The following is a 21,740-nucleotide window of genomic DNA, read 5'->3' as shown; positions in this document are numbered from 1 at the left end:
TCCTCCTCTGTATGGCAGAACAGAATGTAGGTCTGTGCTTGCCTACAGCCATCAGCAACAATCAGTTATGCCCCAGTTACTGACGCATCTCCAGACTAAACACACACACACGTACGTCACAACAGGCAGAAATGTGCACACAGATGCACATAGAAACAGATACACTTACAATATGCTTGCAGAAAGACACGCAAACAAAACCATCTCAGAAGAGCATACAAGTGCTCGCATACACACATTATCTGCAACACAGCTGCACAGATGTATGCAAACATTTGAAGATGATCATGTTTTCACACTGAACAGATTTCATATTCTAATTTAAATATTGCCATTATGATACACACATGCATACACACCAGTCTGGTCGAGCTCAGTGGCACAGCTGCAGATCAGCGTCCTTACTGGCTGGTCTGAGCTGAAGTCTTGAAACACATTGATAGTTAAATGTGAAGAATGTTAAATTTTATCATTCCAATTACGTACATGTTTTCAGATACCGTTAAAACCATACAGACTGAAACCCAAAATTAGCATAAAAATAAGAGAGGGCTCTGGACTCAAGAGGCTATCAGCCTGAAAAACAGTGTAACCTTTGTGTCATTGCAATTAAACCGTCATTGTTCTTGTGTTTTGAGCTGTGCATGGTCAGGCACCTGCCTACATTAAGGAGCGACTGCAGCCTTACAATACCAGGAGGAATCTGAGGTCCTCTGATGGTGTTGGCTGTTCCTCGCTCCAGGCTCAAAACAAAAGGAGGCTGCACTTTTTAAGTTGTTGCTCCTATACTTTGAAACGCTCTCCCATTGTACTTACAATCTGTGGACACCGCTGACACCTTTAAAAAGCAGCCCAATTGTTTAGAATTGCTTTTTGTGTACTTTTGGTACAACTGCTCCTCAATAAGTGCTAAATGCATCACTAGCAGCTAGTCTGTGACTGTGTGAGTTTGTCACTCGGTGCCGAGCAGCTAGCGTCCAGTCAGTTTTTAAGGGCTTTTCCTCTGAAAACAGCTGTCTGTTGGAGCAAATTCAGTTCCACTGGTGCATTCCCTTTAACTGAGCTGTGGAAGTCTGCAGAAACATTTGTCTGCTCATCTGAATGTCATCAGTCTTTTGATAATGTAAAGTCTTGGTTCCTCTCTGTGTCTTGACAGGGTGTTTATGCTCCTGATAGGTGCCAGCCAACGGGGAACAGATGCTGGTGAGGCCAGTCAGCTTCTATCAGCTATCGAGAAAGAAGCTTCATTTCTCATTTAGGCCCTGCAACATCAGTGTCTTTGGGAGTAGCACCTCCAGTTGTCTACACAAACCACAATCTTTACATAGCTTTTACATTCTTTAGATACCTTAATCTGAGACTAATGAGCGTCTGCAGACACATTATTTGACATTTATCATATTAAAGGAGCAGCCATTGCCATAGCAGATGCATTGTCATGTACTTCTTTGCAGTGAGTACTTGATATGTTACTCCAACTTCCATAGCGCCCTGCTTTGACCTGCTCTTGCTCGGCTTTTTGATTGCTGTGGATGAGTGGGCAGCAGATCAGAGAGGAGGCAGAATGAAGCTTGAATATGTTTCCTTTTCCAACACTTATTTTTCAAGTACAGCAATTAAGCATATTTTCTGTGGTATGCTAGTGGGGCTTCGTCTTTATTGGGGGTTGGTGGCACATGCCTAGTCTGCCTGTGTGTGTGTGCTGCCTTTGTGTGTATGTTTCTAACTGCAATGGGTTGACAAACCAAATCTAGAATACCATGGACCATATGAACTCAGATCATCAGTGTGGATTTCTCTGTCACCTGCATCTCTTTTCAGCTCTGTTTGGCTTCTAGTTTCATTTCCAAGATATTACTCAGACATTCACACCCCTGATGCCGCTTCCACCACACCTCACCACAACTTACTGCTACTGGGTTTGCTGGATTTGTGTGTCTGCTTCCCATTTATGCCATTACTCGCGACATGTATCGAGTAAAGTTGTATTGACTTTAGTGAAAATGATAATAATGAGGAGCTAAAATGTGCCAGTGCAGGTCATTGTTAACATTGTGGTGACTGGAGAGGCTGGATGTGCTTCACAATGAAGTCTTAAGTGATTGGCTGGTTCAAAGGTTTTGTGAAGTTGCTGTTTTATTGTTAAATGACGTAATTTTTTTCAAGACTAGAGAAACAAGCACTGATGAGCAGAGATGAACCTCGCAGACAGTATTGTGATTAGTTGCAGTCATAGCATACCAGGAGACAGGGAAAAGGAAACATCTCACAGACTTTAATTTAATTAACTTTTACCACAATGTACTGTATTTGTCTGTGTGCTTGTTTCCATTGATGCTGCAGGCATCTCCAAACAGTGTTTTGGTTCAGTTATCGTGTCAGCACGAGGACCAGCTATGCGGCAGATTCATGACATTGAAGGTAACATCAACAACTCACAGTTGTTTCTCTCGGGGTTGTAGAGCTTGATTAATCCACAAACCAGGAAATGACCTCAGCACTGCTTCCAGGTCAGTTTTGTTCAAGGGTAAATGCTACATGTGATCCTCATTAAACTTTTCCATTTCCCTTCACATTAAAGCAAAGTATAGTGCACTGTAAATGCATTTTATTGTGCCACTTGAGACCTATTTCCTTCAGATGCAGCTTTGGATGCATTAATAGCACAGAGGATGTGCTGAGGGCACAAAAAGAGTCCACTCCCACCATCAGACCGCTGTTTATCAGTGCCAAGGGGGAAAAAAAGGACAAATCATCCATTTCCCCATAAACCTATCGCCATCTGCCATCCTCCTTGTCCTCTGTCTGACACCCAACACAAACCAAACTTACTGTGCAGCATTGCCTCTCTAAACTAAAACATACCGAACATCTTTGCTTATATGACATTCTTTTTCACAAGCACCCTGAGCTGCTGTTAAAGGCCCTCAGTTATGGAGTTTCTCAAAATAAATGTGATAAAGGTCCCTCAAGATGCTCTGTGTTTCTGCTTCATTCCATTCGCACACATTAGCTCCAGTTTGTATATTCTACAACACATCAGCTGCATGTATAGTAATGACAAAACAGACTTGTGCTCTATTTTGTAAAATTACTGTGGATATGTATTTTTGTCTAATAAGCATCAAAAACTATTTGCATTTATTTATCTATGAGATTCATTTCATGATCCTGCTTTTCCTGGTCGCAACTGATCTGTGGCTTTGTACTGAGGCCGATTTAGATTTATCCTTTCTGTGTTTCCATTGTACAGAACCATGTATTCAATTACACTGCAGCCTATTCTGGTCAGTGTATGCTTTACATCATAGGACTTGACCGATTAGAACTTTGGTATCACGCTCTGTGGAGCTACTTTTTGGGAAAATGTATTTTCAGAAAAAAGAAACACCTTTGTTAAGCAATGCAACACTGAAAAAACATATGTGCACAAAGTGGGAAATAAGAAATTAATGTCATGAAACAAAGACAAACATCCATCTGTTCTCTCTACCTGCTGAAACTACTCTGAGGGTTGAAAATGCTAGTTCAATCTGAAAACTACTCAACACTTTTACGAAGTGACTGACATCAGACTCACGGCAGCAAAATGTATCAGCTGAGCTCTTTCTCTACAATATTCTTTTACCCATACATCAAACGGTCAGCAGGACCTCGAGGCTAACGCCTATCCTGAGGAGGCGGGAATACTGATTGGTAATTTATTCAAAATAAGGGGAAATGGGCACAGAACTGTAAACACTTTCCAGTATGGAAATGTATCTGAAGACTGTTTATCATCATGGATTTTTTGCTGATGACAGTGCTGTTGGTGAGGCTAACTAGCAGAATAGTGGAGGAAGACATCAGGACAAGGGGGAGGGGAAAAGGGGGAGGACAAACAGAGGAGAGGATCTGCTCTCATTAATTTTTCACTTTCATTTATAGTAAATTATTTAAGAGCCATGTTGCACTGCGTCTCTGATACAGCATGGCCCTTGTATTCAGAAGCCACTTAAACACCAACAAAGATACACACACACACACACACACACACACACACACACACACACACACACACATCCCGATATGCATAATCCTAGTCGCTCATGTATACACAATATTCATACATTCACGTGCATGCACGTACATTCACACACTGTTGTGCATACAGACACATGCAGTATCCCAGGGGAGGTGATTAGGGTGAGATTTGTCAGGCAACCTGCACCCCCATCTCCTCACCCCCCCAGCCACATATGTGCGTACACACACAGTGCTGCCAGCTCTTTTTATATTGATCACACACATATGCACACAGACAGCACAGACTTTCCTCTCTGCACTTCTCAATAATTTTGCATTCTTTTGTATTAAACTATTCGGTTTGTGGAATAACCTGTGAACTCTGCTGGATACAGAGGCCTGCCTGTCACTGAGAAGAATGTAGCACTGTCATTTGAAGGCATAGACAAAAATAATGCACGCACATTTAGCTTAATGGTATTCCATTCTACAGCTTGTGTTCTGATCAGCATTCATGCTTAAAATCCACCAAACACTTTCTGCACTAGCAGCCTCACATTCCAGAAAGCAGACTTATACTACTGTGGGATCTATATCCAAGAGAAAAACATAGTTTTCTCTGATTTACAGCCATTGCACAAACCTATAACTCTATTTAAGTGTGATACAGACTTTTGGCGCTTTTCACCACATACTGCACATGCTGTATGTCCTTGTACTAATTCACTAAACCTAAAGCAAACTTGAAGACATTTGTAAACCACAAATTTGACCTCAGACTGCACACAGATTGTACAATCCACAGATAGCACATCTTAAAGGGGAGTGAGCACAGACTTCAGACACTTCAGCCAAAGAAGGGCAGAGGGTAAATACAGTGCACTATACTGTGCTGTGGTCCAGGAGTAAGCATGTATTGTCAGCATCTATAGGAATCTCAAAATGTTATACCAAAAATGTTCAATATGTGAGCTCACTAAGAGCAGGCCTCTCCATTTTTACTTCAAATTCCAAATTTCACAAGGTAACAAAAGGTGCCAACAGCACAAAATCTCTTCTTTGTCTCAGACATAGTGTGAAGCAGTGAAGTCTGCTGCTTGGCCCAGATACATCACACTGCCTGCATACAGCATAGCAACAAGGCATCTGATCAAAGACTATAGGAAAGAGGAACGGAAAGAGAGAAACAGAATACGACTGTGGAGACACAGACAGAGAAAACTGGTAGAAAACAAAGAAAGGGGAATCGCAGAGGGGAATAGGAAAGAGATGCACAGACATAGTAGACTGTTTCAAAAGGAAGACAGAAAAGACAACGACGGAGGTTGTTTGATGATGCAGGATGATACTACAGGAGGCTGGGTTCAGCAGGGAACCAGTAAATCTGGAAAAGAACCAAATCAGGACTGCGTTCCTTAAACTTATTTCAGTTTAAGAACTGAGCAATATCCTCTTGACATTACTGAAATGAACTTCAGACCTTTTTGATACAGTCCAATCAGCACACAGCTGCATTTCTCACCAGCAGGGTTGAGATCCTGAAGAGTTTCATAAGAAGTGTGATTGGTGATGAATACATGAAGGGGGGATGTCTAACCTGGGGAAAAAAGCCATAAGTAATGATAAAGGAGTTTATCCTCACTCCCAATACTAGAGCGAGTAGAGGAGAGAAAATACCCGAAATCATCTGTTCACATTTCAGCACATTCCAATAACAGACTCTCTCCTCCTGTTTTTTTTTTTTTTTGCTTGTTTTCACGTTTTTCAAATGCTCAATTTTAGTGCAAATGACGTGTTGATGTCTTCATGCAAACATTTACTTTGTTTATGTGCAAATATTGGCAGTTTTGGCCAATGCACTCCACAGACTAGGCAACTATTTAATTTGCACTGATTTGGATGGACAGGTGATGGTGGTAATGACATGAAGCTGAGCAGCATTTTGATGACTTTTCTCCACTCAGCCTATCAGCAACTGCAACATTTTTCATTTTAAGCAAGTGCCTGTTTATGTCACAACTGAGTGCTTCCCTCTAGTGGTTCATGCATGTACATGCACCTAGAAACGCTGCACCAGTTCCATCGCAAGTGCTAAAGACTGGACTATGAATCTGTATCAGCACACAACACAAAATCAACGGAAATATCAAACTAACATAATAATCACAATAATAGCAATGGAGAAATACTGCAAACTGTCAAATAAAGACACTTAGAAGTAACTGCTCACTGCTGCATCCACCTGTGACAATGACATACTATCCTGGAAAATAAAATATGACTTTCATTTCATTCAAGTTATACAGGAGTTGTCCACTACAACTCCAGCCAACCGTTTGTTTGCAGTGCCAGAAGTGAAGCACCACATCGACCCTTTTTGGAATTTCCCCTCGTGGGACTAATACAGTAAAGGAATATTGAATCGTGCTCTGCTCAGGTTAAAGGTACCTCAGCGATCTGCATCATAACTTGATCAGACTGTATGTTCCCAGTTCAGCCTGCTGAAAATGTATCCCACATTTCTGTATTGAATTTACTGAAACACTAGAATTTTGTATTATATGAATGTACTGTAGATTAGACTCTCCACAGATTAGCTGCTTGCCCAGAAACATTTTTTAATGGAAATTCAGTTTCAATTGTGCATTAAATGCCCACATTTTTAATATGAAATTAATAATATATTCCAGTGTACAAACACAGCAGATATGACATAAAGAATAGAAAAAAATAGATTAAATTATACTAAATAAAGCAATCAAACAAATAACAACATCAACAAAACAAAACAGCCCCCCCCCCAAGTTCACAGTTCAGTAGTTTGCATGTCCACAGTAAAACCCATATTCACATAAGAGATAAGAGGCATAGTTCAGTGTTCCACATGAGAAATATAAGGCTGCAGCACTACATCACCTTTCATGGTGGATCCCCACAGTGTGTATCTTCTTTTTTTCTAATCTGAGATGATGCAGATTAGAAAATGCATAACCTCTCAAACCCACCTGCCAAAGGAGGGTGGGCGGTCACCTTCCAAGTTCAGGAGAAAAGACACCTCGCCAAAAGGGCTGAGTAGGCCATTCTGTTGAACTGCGCTTTTGCCAGGGTAAGATCTAATGGTTCACCAAAAAGTCTGAGAAAAGGGCATAGTTCAGATGTTCAGAATGCAACCTCTGAGTGAACTTCAAATAGGAATGCTGTAATGCTGTCAAGTATACAGTAGCTGTATGAAGCCTAGATATTACTCCCTTAACCTCTGGTTTGATTTCTAGTATTAAATCAAGAGAAGCTTTCGGTGGCAGAGAGTAAACTGGCTTTTCATAAAGTGTCTAATTTATTAGTAATGAAAGAGGAGCAAACTTGTCCTTAATTTGATCAAAAGACATAAAAATTCTCAGGGAGTGTAAAACCAGAGCGTTTTGACAGGCCTGAGGAGTATGCAAAGAAACTGATGGACACAAAAGAGCAGAGAGCAAAATACATACGAATACTACATTCAGTTTATAACCAAGCTGTGGGGATCTGCGGCTTCCCTTCATTTTTCCCGTTGTGCCTGGTGTTTCTCTCTCCCTCTGTCTCCTGTCTGTCCCTTGTCTGTCTTGTGTGAGTGTGTCTCTCTGCAGACGTGGGTGACAGGTTGGGCTTGGCCTCCTCCTCTCCTGAGCTCAGCTGCTCTCAATCACGCGATCAAGACTCACCTGTTCCCTCAGTATATAAGCACTGGTGTTCCACCCAGTATTCGTCAGTTTGTCTGTGTTGTATAGGCTGACGCTCCTTAAGAAAATGCTTAAGTGTTTTGATAACTTTTTACCTTGTCTGCTTGCCTGACTCTTATTTTTCTGAACTCCAGTGCCTAATCCTCACCTGTCTCTGTCCATGCCCTGTCTGTCTGCATCTACTGAAAAGATTGGATCAGTACTCATCTGGCCTGTTCCTCCTCTGCCATCTCTGAGCTCTCAGTTCAACTTTGCACATTCTTTAAATCTTAATTAAAACTATTGACTTTTACTGGTCTCCTGTCATTTTGGGTCCTTTAAATGCCAAAACTTTACACAAGCAGGAATGTCAAAGGTGGATGTGCCAGTGTTTCATTTTTGATATTCACTACCCAGAAACACATTTGAAAGTTTGGTAAAGACATTCCACCGTGCAGCTTTAGCCTTTGTAAAAATAATTTCTGAACCTGAGCTGTTACTCCAAGTACATAAAGAAATGAGGCTGTCAGGCTTTTTAGATAAGGCCTTTGAGAGGTAGAATGGGAGGTACTGAAATATATACGTAAGAACTTGGTGGACCAGCAAGTAGGATCCTGTCAGGTATGATCCAAACTGACTTTTAGCAGACAGGTAAGATTTTGAAACACATGTAACTGTAATTCAGTTAATTATATGTTAATGTTATATCATATAACATTTAACATATAACTTATATGTTAAATGGTGGAGAATGAAAATAAATTTGGCTGGCAGAAGTGGTCCAAGTATGAAATTAAATCGATCATTGTATCAACTCTGTACTTAAAGGGTGGCATCTTTGATTTTTTTATTTTGATTTTTTTAATGAGTGGTTTTCCTATTGAAGAGGGTATAATACATTTTCAGTCATTTATGTCCACCAAACAAGACACACCTATCAAGATGTTCTTTTTAAATAATTAGAATTCAATTTTTATTGTGTATAAAATGCATTCAGGGGAATAAAAAAAAAGATCCAACCAAAAATTGGCTGTTAATGTCATTATGAATTTATAATGATGTCATTGTAACATAACTACGTATTATAAAAGCGTGGATGCGAAGGCCAGTTTTTGGACACACAAACGAGATAAAAATGACAGATGTTTCATAAGGTTGCCCGTTCATTGCTTACTCCGACTTAACCATTCAACCGCCGGAGGATGTGTCAGGTGCTGGTGGCTCCAGTTACTATTGCCCAATCAGATGCCTGTTCAGTTCTCAGGCCCGCCTTTGCGAGGATTTGATTGGTTGTATTTTAATACACAATGGCGTTATGGGCGGCCTCTGTGATTCGACAGCGAGTTTTCTCCAGCGGCGCCGTGAGACGTGACACCTGGATCACAGGGTAAGACGACACGGCCAGGCTGCCTCGCTGTGTGACTGACGGTACGGGTATCCATCGGTGAGTGAGCTGCATCTTGAACTAGATTATAACCCGGAGAAAGGAGGGGTTCCACTTTAACTGGTGCCATTAATGAATGTCGCGAGGAAGCGTTCAGGAGAGAGAGCATGCTGCTCGTTAGTCACTGTTATTTGAGGCGTTCACGGTAACTAAGCGTCAGAAAAAAGGGACGAATGAGTGCAATCATACAGTTTCCTGAACATTTATTCAGAAAAGGCTGAAATGTTTCTATTTGTTCAATGTTATTTGACGTTACGTAACGGTGCGTCGCCCCCCTTCCTCTTCACACGTCCCCTCTGTGTGTGTGTGTGTGTGTGTGTGTGTGTGTGAGAGAGAGAGAGAGAGAGAGAGAGAGAGAGAGTAATTTGCATATTAGATACTTCTGCTTCAGAGAACAGAACTTATAGCCTACTTGAATAAATATGGTGGCATCAGTGTATCCAGAGCCTGCTGCACACGCCGTCTTTATCAAGTTGACCTGATGACATCTGTTATCTCACATCTCAAGGACGTGCACTTTAATTCCTCCAGTTACCTCATTATCTGTTCATAAAAGTTGGGCTGGTGGAACTCTGCTACATGTGTTGACCCGTGGTGACACACAAAGAGACACTGAATCTGTGAAAAAAGAGGATGATAATATGTTATCAATTTCATTTCATCGCCTGTTGCATATACATTTGGTGTATCCCACTGTATGTTGCACTTCAGATCTTAAAGGACTGTGGTAGTGTGCAAAGTACAGCATGCCACTGCATCACTGATCTTAACCTGATAATCTGTTTGTTGGACAGAAATGAAAGGTGCAGTGGCCATGGAGGCCACCAGGAGACATACCCAGCACAGTGCCAGTGCGAAAACATCCGAACCCAGGGAGCAGCCGGCACAGTGGGGGAGGGCATGGTGAGTTCATGTGTCACAGGTTCTTAAAGACCATTTTTTCACTGGATGTACTTCACTGAAAGTTCAATACAACTTGATCACAAAGTTACGTTTACCCTGGACCTGAAGCACCTGATGTATGTAGGATCAGCTGCTGTGTACAGTGTTCTTACAGGGAATGTACAGGATGTTTAAGTCAGAGGAGGAGGGACATGTAGACACAGATGCAGCCAATAACCTTCATTAAAGGGCTTTCATATTCACACAGTGACTCACTGGGGGAGCTAAAAGGACCAGGGGCATCCTCATGATTTCATAACACCTGTGATTTTCCTGTTATCAGGAGATGAGATGTTCACTGTCATGCTGTGTCTACACACAGGTGTAGGCTGAGAAAGCACGGTAACAGAGCAGCTTCAGTGCTCCATTTGTGTCTACGTGGGATGTGTTCAGACAAAGTATTGAGCGTAGGTCACCTGTATTAACAGCGCTCAGAGCCCAACAAACAGTCCCTGTATTTATGCCTGTGAAACATAAGAAAATAGACAACAAGTGGAAAAAAAACATGAGATTTTGTTTTAGAGACATACTTACAATGAAACTTTCAGTCTGAAAGAGAAATTCATTCAGAAATCAACAAACTTTTCCTGGTTATTTTGCTTTTTTGATGTTGTCTCTTACATTTAAATAGACATCTAGAGAAATGTGAGTTCATGTGAATAATTTGTCCATAAAATACATGATGTCCCCAATCACACCTTGATCATGTCCTCATACTGTATCTGTCTGTATATCTGATTCATCCTCAGGGAAGTGGACTGGTTTTCCCTCATCAGCGTGCTTTGCCTCCTTTGCTTTGCCCCTTTCATTGTCTTCTTCTTTGTGATGGCCTGTGATCAGTACCAGTGTTCCATCAGCCAGCCTCTGTTTGAGTTGTTACGAGGAGAGAGCACCCTGCTCTCCATTTGGGCCCAGACGGCCTCCTTGACCTGGTCAGCTGCCAAGATATATGCCATCTGGGTGGGCTTCCAGGTGAGAATACGAAGTAGAAGAATAAAGTTGGAAAAGTCTGGGGGGATGTAGCTCGCAGAAAATTGTCCAATGTCTTTAGCTTTTGGCAAATGTAATCAAATTATAGCTTGTGTTGTCCCTTAGGTGTTCCTGTATATGTGTGTTCCTGACGTCGTTCATAAGTTTATTCCTGGCTATGTTGGTGGAGTGCAAGATGGAGCGCGAACTCCCGCAGGTAATTAACACACCCATGCTCATCTGTCCACAAGATTTGCTCAGTTAAATGGTCCAGTATGACACCAATCTGACTGAAGACCTTTGGAGAGTGTGTAGACATAATCTCTTAATAACCCAACTTCCTGTGTTGTCTCCCCATTCTCTCCTGCAGGCCTGATTAACAAGTATGAGATCAATGGGCTGCAGTGCTGGCTTATCACTCATGCTCTGTGGTTTGCCAATGCAAACTATTTTCATTGGTTTTCTCCCACCATCATCTTTGACCACTGGATCCCCCTGATGTGGTGTGCTAACATACTGGGTTACGCTGTGTCCACCTTTGCTTTCGTAAAGGCCTACCTTTTCCCCACAAATGCTGAAGACTGGTGAGTACTGATAATCAGCTTTTCCATATATGCACAGCGCTTATAATGGCTAAACTAGTTGTGTACTAGTCAGTAGAGCACAACTGTCACTCATCCTGTTTTCTTCCGCCTTTTTTTTGTGATTTCCAGCAAGTTCACAGGGAACATCTTCTACAACTACATGATGGGCATCGAGTTCAACCCACGCATTGGCAAGTGGTTTGACTTCAAGCTTTTCTTCAATGGCCGGCCCGGCATTGTAGCTTGGACACTTATCAACCTGTCCTACATGGCCAAGCAGCAGGAGTTGTACGGACATGTCACCAACTCCATGATCCTTGTCAACGTACTGCAGGTAAGGTGGAATAAGGTTGGATTTTAATGGATGGGTCAACATCTGAGCAATATCTGTGTGCTGATCCTGTGGAAGCAAAAGTGCTGCATAATGTAAACATACCAAGAGATATTAGAGAATGCCAATGACTGAGAGCTCAGCTTTCTCTTAACTTTTCATTTTGGCTTTGATTCTTTGACCTTCATCATGAATATGGATCAATGCAGTCAATATCATCATGTTTGTCTGCATATAGAATTCTTCAGCTTTCTTAAGTGTGAAGTTCTCTGCAGCTGAGTCTTTTTAAACTCTGGTCAGAGAGTCACAGTAATGTCTGGAAGGTTGAGTTGTGTGTTTTCTTTTAGGCCATTTATGTTTTGGATTTCTTCTGGAATGAGGCATGGTACCTGAAGACCATAGATATCTGCCATGACCACTTTGGATGGTATCTGGGCTGGGGTGACTGTGTCTGGCTGCCCTACCTCTATACACTGCAGGTAACATTATGCATGCGCGCGCGCACACACTGTACAGCTAAATGCTTAACTTCAACCCTTGCCCGAACACTAACCAAACCTAATTCTAAACTAACCCTTCAAACCAAGTCTGACCCTTCAAACAGCCCTTTATACAAATGTCCTCCCAAGGGCTGAAACTGGAAATGGTTCTCACAACGATAGCTGTACAAGTACACACATACACACGAAGTGTCACCTGATATAATGCGTTCCCTGGCCCTTACCCAAAGCTTTACTGTCACAACTGAATGCCTAACCCTAAATCCAAGTCTTTTCCCTCAACAAGCAGTGCAGATCAGACAGGAGGGCCCCATGGGCTGATATGTAGTCAGTTGAAAGTCCCCACTGGGATATAAACCCAAATACAAACACACACTGAGTAATATGTTATTATGTTGTGAATATGAAACGATATCTTGAGTTGTCCTTAGCGACATCATGTGTAAATACCTCTTAAATCAGGAAAAACGCAATGCTGAAGTGCTGCACAAAACTGTCTGTATTGAAGTTGCGTCACCCTTTATCAAATACTTGTCATCAACATAATCATTCCAATAAGCTTTATAATGGAAGCATCTGAATGAAATTAAACTAAAGATAAAGGAATAGAATGTGTGTGTGTGTGTGTGTGTGTGTGTGTGTGTGTGTGTGTGTGTGTGTGTGTGTGTTAAAGATTTCTGTATTTTGGTGTATGCCACACAGACTTTCTGATAATAGATTAATTTGAGTGACAGTAAGTGTAAAGAAGTGTGTTTCTGCTCTGCAGGGTCTCTACCTGGTGTACCACCCAGTGCAGCTTGTAAATGCCCACGCCCTGGCTGTCCTGTTGCTTGGTCTCATTGGGTATTACATCTTCCGTGCCACCAACCGCCAGAAGGATCTGTTTCGGCGCACTGAGGGCTCCTGCTCCATCTGGGGCCGCAAGCCAACATACATTGAGTGCTCATACCGCTCCGCTGATGGTGGCATGCACCGCAGCAAGCTCCTGACCTCAGGTTTCTGGGGAGTGGCCCGCCACTTAAACTACACTGGTGACCTGATGGGATCACTGGCCTACTGTGCCGCCTGTGGCTTTGGCCACATTCTCCCATATTTCTATATTGTTTACATGACCATCCTGCTGGTCCACCGCTGTGTGCGCGATGAGCACCGCTGCAGCAGCAAGTATGGCAAGGACTGGAAACGCTACACGGATGCTGTGCCTTACCGGCTAATTCCTGGGGTGTTTTAGAGAAGAGGAGTGGCGGGGGGGGGGGGGGGTAGGGTGCGGGCAAAGGATAAGGTAGATTCAACAATTATGAAATTATAGATGTGTGTGTTTTATACATATCAAAAAATACACCATATTGAATTTTATGTATTTCTAATACACATGTAGACGGCTCCATGTGTGTATGGAGACAGTTTATTTCTATATTTCTCTGCCTCAGTGAAGGCAGTGGGCTGCTTTTCGCTTTGCTGTGACCATTTAACATTGTGAACACATTTTTAGAAATAGTACAATTTATCTTTGACCAAACACAACTTGCATCACTTCAGTTCTGTACTGGAGTGCTGTGACATTCCTATTATGCAGCTTTGTATGTGTATGATAATACATATCATTAATACATTAATTCATAAATTCATTTTCACTTTCATAGTCATTTATCAAGAAAAATACCAAAACATGGCTGGTTCAGTTCATTTTTTTTTTTTTTTTAAACGTTTTTAAGTTTCTCTTCTGATTTCCGTACATCATTGTAACTTTAACACCCATTGGGTTTTCTTCTGTGTTGCTCAGAAAAATAAGCAATGTAATGATCCTACTTCACACACAGATACTGATGATCTGGCCTATGCACTACTTTTGGCATTTTTAGACCAAATGGGCAATTATCAATGAAAAACTAAAATATTTATTGATCAATATTGACTCTGTGTTGCTGCCCTACTGGCTTAATGGACAAAATGTAATGTGCATACTCCTGATGAGACCCACCCCATAAAGCTCTGAAATCTTTATACAGAGGTTGTCTGTGTGCTTGGATTTGGAATCCGTTTATGTTTGAACTGCTTATTCCCCTCACTGTCATTGAGTGTAGCATGTTCATATAACAGCAACAAACAGCACTTTCTTTTCATTCTGATCTTTGCTTTGTATGAAACCAACATGTTGAGTAGATCAAGATCTAACCATGTTTATGCTATATGCTGATAAGAATGTTTTTTCTATGTTCAGCAATCACAATTGTTTTATTACTTTTTACCACCACTGCCTTTCATAAAGTAGCAAAATAAACCTCATTTTTGGGTATTATTGTATTTGCAGCTGTGCTTCTTTTCTCTGAAATTTTCACTCATCTGTTTTTTATTTTTATTTTTTATTCTTGTGATATTCTCCCTTGGGCTGCACGGTGGCGCAGCAGGTAGTGCGTGTGCCTCACAGCAAGAAGGTCGCAGGTTCGATTCCCAGGTCGGGCCTTTCTGTGTGAAGTTTGCATGTTCTTCCCGTGCATGCTTGGGTTCTCTCCAGGCACTCCGGCTTCCTCCCACAGACCAAAAACATGCTCATTAGGTTAATTGGTGACTCTAAATTGCCCCTAGGTGTGAGTGTGAGTGTGAATGGTGTGTGTATGTGCCCTGCGATCGGCTGGCGACCGGTCCAGGGTGTACCCTGCCTCTCGCCCGTTGACAGCCGAGATAGGCTCCGGCCCCCCCGCGACCCCGAAAGGGATAAGCGGCATAGAAAATGGATGGATGGATATTCTCCCATTTTGATGAAATCTAGTAGTTTGACAGGCAACACCAGATCACACTGTTGTAATTGATGGCACTTTTAATGTTCAACACTGGGGGGCAGCAGATGACAACTAATCCCAACAGCCAGCTAACAGTTGGATTTGTATAGCAGTGGGTTTACCTGAAAGCATAAATTCCACTGAATCACTCAAGTGAGATCACACATGTAGTCCTCTATCCAAACCCAGCTCAAAACTCGAATCTATAGCTCCACTCACCATCTAAGCTTTCTAAACTTTTCCCCAAAAGGCCTGTCACGCATACCCAAACCATTGGTTATTCTCTTCATGTGGTCATCAGTTTCTCATGTAGATATTCTGAGTGTGTTGTTGCCATCATTAATGCACACATCCCTTTAATGTGCCACATTTTGACGTATGACAGGTCTTCCAACTGCTCAAATAATGTATGTAGCACGGAGAATCCCTCATGTGGTGGTCACTGAAAAACATTCTGGAAAAAAAAGACGAGACAATGGTGACTGAAGCAAAGTTCGTACACCACAAAAAAAAAAAAAAAAAGCTGAACATTGCAGAATGAAAACTTACATTTCAGCTTATGAAGATCATGTGATATAATCTGAAGCTCCAGAACAGCTTCTAAATTGACCTTGTGGTGAGATTGTTTTCTCAACTTTTTCTCAACCTTTTTACAAAATAAACTTTGTATCCACAGTTTTAAAGTCAGCATGGATGAGAAGTGCTCAGGAGTGAAAAAAAAAGGAAATAGGAACATCTCAAGTGTGAGTGCCCTCCATCTGCTGTGAAGATTGAGTGATATGACTGAAAGCTAAACAGAGCTTGTGGTGAGACTGTTTTCCCAGCATCATTGGCATGGTATTTAAGCTACCCTGATTTCACAAAGTCCATTTTTAAGGTGCATCATAGAAGGTGAAGACATTGCTGTTTAGGATTTGACAGCTTTTTCTTAAGCGTTTCAGTAATCCATCGTACCTGACAGGCTATTATGCCATGTAAGCACTGGCCTGGTCCCTGAATCTCACCACCAGTAGGTCTACTATCAGCGTAATGACGCAGGTTATGGATGTAAATCAGTTATGATAATGGAGACTCATTGATTCACCTTGTCTTGTTCAAAGCTAATGCAATATCCACCAGATTCATTACATTGCATTACATGAAACCAAATTACCATTCATTATTTTTTCAGGTTAATTGATTCTCAAATTATCCCTGAAGGGGAGTGAGTGTTGTGTGAGATTGAAGGGGCTCCACTGTGTGATGGTCGGGCTCACTCATAACCGAGATGACAAATAGCTCTCTGTGAAAGAGATGAAAATCTGGAGAAAGGGAGAAGATCTTTTGTGACGACACTAAAAGCTAGGCTATTGAATTTGCAAGTGGGGATCATGCACTCATCCATATAAATGTCCAGTGTACACAATAACCATATTGTGGAAGCCCCCTTTTGCAGCTGCACATTCATCTGCATTGAGGGGCAGGTGGGGGTCAGGGAGAAATTCATAGCTGCAGTGAAGTGGGGAGTTTGAGTGAGTGGCAGAGAGCGAGTGAAACACAGAGGGGGAGTAGTAGAATGCAATGTACAGAAAGCACAATGGGATACTTGGAGTAAGTGCCACTCCTCAGCCAAGTTGGCTTGATTTCCCTAGAGGCCAAATTAGTTTTTATTGGAAGTTTGGGGGGTAAGAGACTTGTGGGTGAGAGTTGTAAGCTGTGAGGAAAGAGGCACCTCAGAAGGAGGAAAGTACATGATTTGTCAGCAAACTGCGGGCACAGACGATTCACATGTACCATAAAGTACAGCAGACCTCTAGAGAGCATTCCAGGCGACGGTTGGTCTAATAATCATTTGCGGTGGGTGAGTTTAGGTTGACTGGGTGCTTGTGGTTGGTGGCAGAGGAGGAATTCTAGCTGTCATAATGTTGATGTCTTGTGCTTGGGTTTGATGGTTACATGTATTGCAAATGTCTTTCATTTCTTCACTCCAACAGCTTAGCAACAAAAGGAGTCACTCAAGTCTTTAGTCAGGCATGGGTCTAGAGATGGCAATGTCTGTTGGTTAGTCCGTCCACCATTTTGATTGAGACTGAAATATCCCAATAACTTCTTAATGGACTGCCTTGAAATTTTCCAGAAAAAAGTATCTAAATGGCTTTTCTCGGAACACCATCATGGGGTTGACATTTGTGGTTTGGAATGAGATGTTTGCGCATGTATTGAATGGACTGCCATGGAATTTGGTGGACACATTCCTGTACCGATCAGAATATTGGTCACCTTTTCACTGCGTATATTGCCATCATTAACTGAAATTGTTTATTTGTCCTCTACTTTTGCGAGCATCTGAATATCTGCAGGACTAATGACATCGGCTTTAGCTCTACTTTGTTTTCAGACACCTAATTACAACAGTAGACATGGTAACATCAGCATGTGAGCATTGTCATTGTGAGACTATTAGCCTGCTGCGTGGCTCGAAGCAAAGTGAAGCCTGACAGGGTCACTTACATGGCTGAAGGCTCTTGTTTCCTTTTACTCCCTACCTCAACAGCCTAACATCTCTGATCCTCCCACGGTACATCTGTCTCACAACAAAGACATCACTCAAGTTTTCCATTTGTTTTTTTCTTTTCTTTATTCTTCTGCTGATTTTCCTTCCTTCCTTCCTTCCTTCCTTCCTTCCTTCCTTCCTTCCTTCCTTCCTTCCTTCCTTCCTTCCTTCCTTTTTTTCCTCCTCTGACTCTTGACCTCAGGCCTGCTCTGTCCTGTCAGCTAATGGACTGATGAGGCAGCCAGTCTGACCATCAGATAAAAAGACCCCATCCAATTTGATGCTAAAGATCAGGACATGTGTTTAACACTGAATGGCTTTGATAGGACAAAGACAGCTCCAAAGATGTTGTGACTGCTGAAATGACTTTGGATGTCAGAGCTTCAGTCAGATATCTGTTCTTTGTCAACCTAGATGCAACTTGAACTCAATGCCTCCAGACCAAAAGCATCTGTCTTTAGCCTAAAGCCAGACAACACGTACCACCTAAACTCTAAAAAGTTCCTCTATTGTGCTCCTCCAGACATATTGAAACAGGTCTTAAATTGAGAAAAGGGTCTGCCAAAATAAGCTGACAGAATCCTATGCCTAAATTTTAGGCTTGACTCCTTGTAAGTCACACAGAGAGTTGAATTAAAAAAGGATTAGGAGCAGAGAAAGAATTAGGGGGATTAAAGAGGATTCCCAGGCTACGCCACAAATCCATAGCTGATGTGGTAAAAATGATTGGCTGGAGATGCTACATCTCATATTAACAAGGCTTGTGAGGCATGGAGGCACTCTCTTCACACATCAGCAGCCACACCAGCATGAGCTCAGGCACCAAACTGCCCATATTTTACATGTTTGGAGTGTGGGAGTCAAGGGCCTGACTTCCTCCTACTTCCCCTGTGTTGATAATCAGACTCCACTTGAGAACAGCTTGAATCTGGCACCACTGACACCGAGTCAAATTGAGCCTGACAGAGCTGCAGGGGAGCTGTGGTTACACTTACAGTGTTTACCGGATTATAAATGATGCTGGGAGATCAGCAACATTGAAGTTTACTCCCGAAAACACAACCAGAGTACAGAATAAATGATTCACTTCCACTAAGCTCACAGATACACACACCATGAACTGTACAAACATAACCATGGTACTTATGAACTCGTTCTTGAGCATTATATAACCACATTGCACATATACAAAAAACAGGTGGGTACTTTCCAGAAGGAGGCGATTTGTTTGATATGTGTGGTTGCTTCGGAGACAGGCAGCTATGCACTTGTGAGTGTGAGGGTGTGTGTGGCAGACTTGTCCGGGTGACAGCCAGTTGTCTAGAGGGTAGGGAGTAGGGGAAGGGATATTAGCTGGCACTAGAGTCCAGAGATGAGGCTGCCAAACTGTGCAGAGCTTCAACTCCAAGGACACCCTCTGACCGGATTTTCCCAGCCTCACCAGGCCTCGCCCTACTCCAGAATTTGGGATATTAGCTTGCATGGCATTCAGTGACAGTGACAACCACTGACAGTAATTTTGGGGTCGAACTGATGTACGTCCCAATTACTCAAGATTCTCCACTCACTATTTTAAGCAGGATCAGAAAGATATTTGTTTCCACATCAAAGAATCTAGTTACCTTTGACTTTTGTCACTTCAGCCAGTTGCTAAAATGCAGAACAAAATAAAACGAGTGCTTTACTTTCCGTTCCATTTCCAGCATGCAGTTTTAAAATGATAATTCAAAAAACAGTGCCCCGTTTGTCACTTGAACATCTTTGTAAATTGATTTCAGAGGTAGAGGAAAGCTGCCTCTCACTCTGGCAGATTTTATCAGATAGCTAACTAACTAATTACACTAACACAAGCTAACATTTTAATGGCTCTGGCCTACTCATTAACCGAGGAATACCACCAAAAGTAACAAACCTTTCTGTGGAAGAGGTCAAAACAGTGTAGAGGTAGTGTAGTTTTTTCAGCAACTTGAGACACTCCTCCTATCTTAGAGAAGCACTGAGTCCTTAATAGCTATTGAGCTGCTGCTCTGCAGCTGTCCCTTACCCTTAACTTGAAATGTTTTCAAATATGAGTAAATAAGAAGTGTAAAAATGTCCAGATGCCTTCCATCTAGCTCCTGACTTCTTACTGAATGTAAACCTGTAAAGAGATGCTGACTGAGCCATGCACTTTTCTCTTACCAATTAGCTGACTGGTCTGAACTGGACCTAATGATAATTGAAGCGGCAGCAACGCCTCACACAGCCCCTAATAGCTTTCTCTTTCATAAATCACAAGAGGCAATCACTCTTCCATTACCTTCAATCGCTTGCCACAATCACACACCATTAAAATGCTTCACCGTATAGATTATACATGATGACAGCAATCCAATTCATCGTCTTTTCTATTATCCGAAGTTGAACCAGAGGTTGGATATAATGCAATGCCTGGTGTGAAGTCAGCATTTTAGTCACACGTGCACCTCGTAACTGTTCAGTCTTGCCTTTTGTTGGCACTCAAGCTGTGTTTTCTTGCTTTGTTTCACACGTTAAACATGCCGCTCCTCATACTCAGTCTCTTCTACTAGCCATCTTATTGCTGAGCCCAGCTCTTCCTCACCACATTATTAGCTTTGACCTTTGCGTGTCGGTTCCAGCGCTGATACCAAGCCAGAGAAACTCTGCCAGAACCTGAGCCAGAAATAAAGGGCTAACACATGTTGCATTTTATGAAGAGTCCAGCCATGCAACGTACTTTTACAGTGATGAATACAGTTCTTTAGGGACTGTGAAACCATGCTAGGCTCTCCACACATAGTGTCCATTCCCATCCACACCCTGCAGCTCTCTCTTGGCCTGATCCTGAACTCTCTCTGTCGATATGTCACCCCATCCCTTCACTGCTTACTTATTTCCATTCCTCGCTTCACATGGGTCCAGGGTGACAGTTCTCAACACAATGCTCTTGTCCACACCCTTTAATTTGACCTTTATCTCCCACCACGCCATCACTATGCTCCAACTGTTGTGGTGTGACTCTCCATGATTCCTCCTGATTGACTGGTATCATGATTCCTCCTCTGATACTGTCACCCCACCCAGCGCTGCCACTCATTCATGACCAGGTCACCTCTACTCTCCTTCCTCCTCAATGATAACCTGTGGTCTATGGGGTGGTGTCCTTTTCAGCTGCTCAGCTCATTTCTGCCTTCTCAGCACCTTCGTCACTTGGTGTTGTTAATACGGTTCATATCAGTGAATTTGTCAGTTCAGTTGCTGTACTGCCAGACTCACAGGCGTTAGACTCATCTGGACATTCTGATACCCATGACAAAATGTTGACCATCCTGCCACTGGACTTTGCTGCTACATTTGCTATCTTGTGTCACACTGGCTTCTTTTACACCTGGCATTAAACTGCGTCTTCATCCACCTGTACTCACAAATCATGTGTCCACATTTGATTTATGCTATATAGATATTTAAGCCTCTCTATGCACTTTTTCTACAAGAAAGGAAAAACAAAAAACATTTTCTACCACGGCTGCACGGTGGTGTAGCAGTGCGGGGCCTTTCTGTGTGAAGTTTGCATGTTCTTCCCGTGCATGCGTGGGTTCTCTCTGGGTACTCCGGCTTCCTCCTACAGACCAAAAACATGCTCATTAGGTTAAATGGTGACTCTAAATTGTCCGTAGGTGTGAATGTGAGTGTGAATGGTTGTTTGTCCTTGCATGTGGCCCTGCAATCGGCTGGCGACCGGTTCAGGGTGTACCCCACCTCTCGCCCATTGTAGCTGGGATAGGCTCCAGTCCCCCCAACCCCGAAAGGGATAGGCGGTATAGATAATGGATGGATGGATTTTCTACCACTAAGAGAGCATCTAACGGAGCAGGACAAGATGAATGATGAGTGAATTGTGATGTGGGATACATACACTGGCAGAAAATCCTTACCAACAGGAAGTCCAGACTGCCT

The 21,740-nt window shown here is 42.4% G+C and overlaps 1 protein-coding gene across 1 annotated transcript; it reads left to right on the top strand.

Moving 5' to 3' along the window:
* Window positions 1-9,030: 9,030 nt before the first annotated feature.
* dhcr7 (7-dehydrocholesterol reductase) lies at window positions 9,031-14,773 on the top strand. The gene is made up of 8 exons (XM_070961377.1): window positions 9,031-9,144; window positions 9,939-10,047; window positions 10,836-11,058; window positions 11,182-11,272; window positions 11,426-11,639; window positions 11,769-11,973; window positions 12,318-12,449; window positions 13,237-14,773. The coding sequence occupies exons 2-8, from the start codon at window positions 9,941-9,943 to the stop codon at window positions 13,699-13,701; spliced, it is 1,437 nt and encodes a 478-aa protein (XP_070817478.1). The 5' UTR covers window positions 9,031-9,144; window positions 9,939-9,940; the 3' UTR covers window positions 13,702-14,773.
* Window positions 14,774-21,740: the final 6,967 nt, after the last annotated feature.

The sequence above is a fragment of the Chaetodon trifascialis genome, chromosome 1 (genome assembly GCF_039877785.1).
Source record: "Chaetodon trifascialis isolate fChaTrf1 chromosome 1, fChaTrf1.hap1, whole genome shotgun sequence".
NCBI lineage: Eukaryota > Metazoa > Chordata > Actinopteri > Chaetodontiformes > Chaetodontidae > Chaetodon > Chaetodon trifascialis.
The sequence above is the reverse complement of the archived record's forward strand: the minus strand, read 5'-3'. Positions and strand labels throughout refer to the sequence as shown.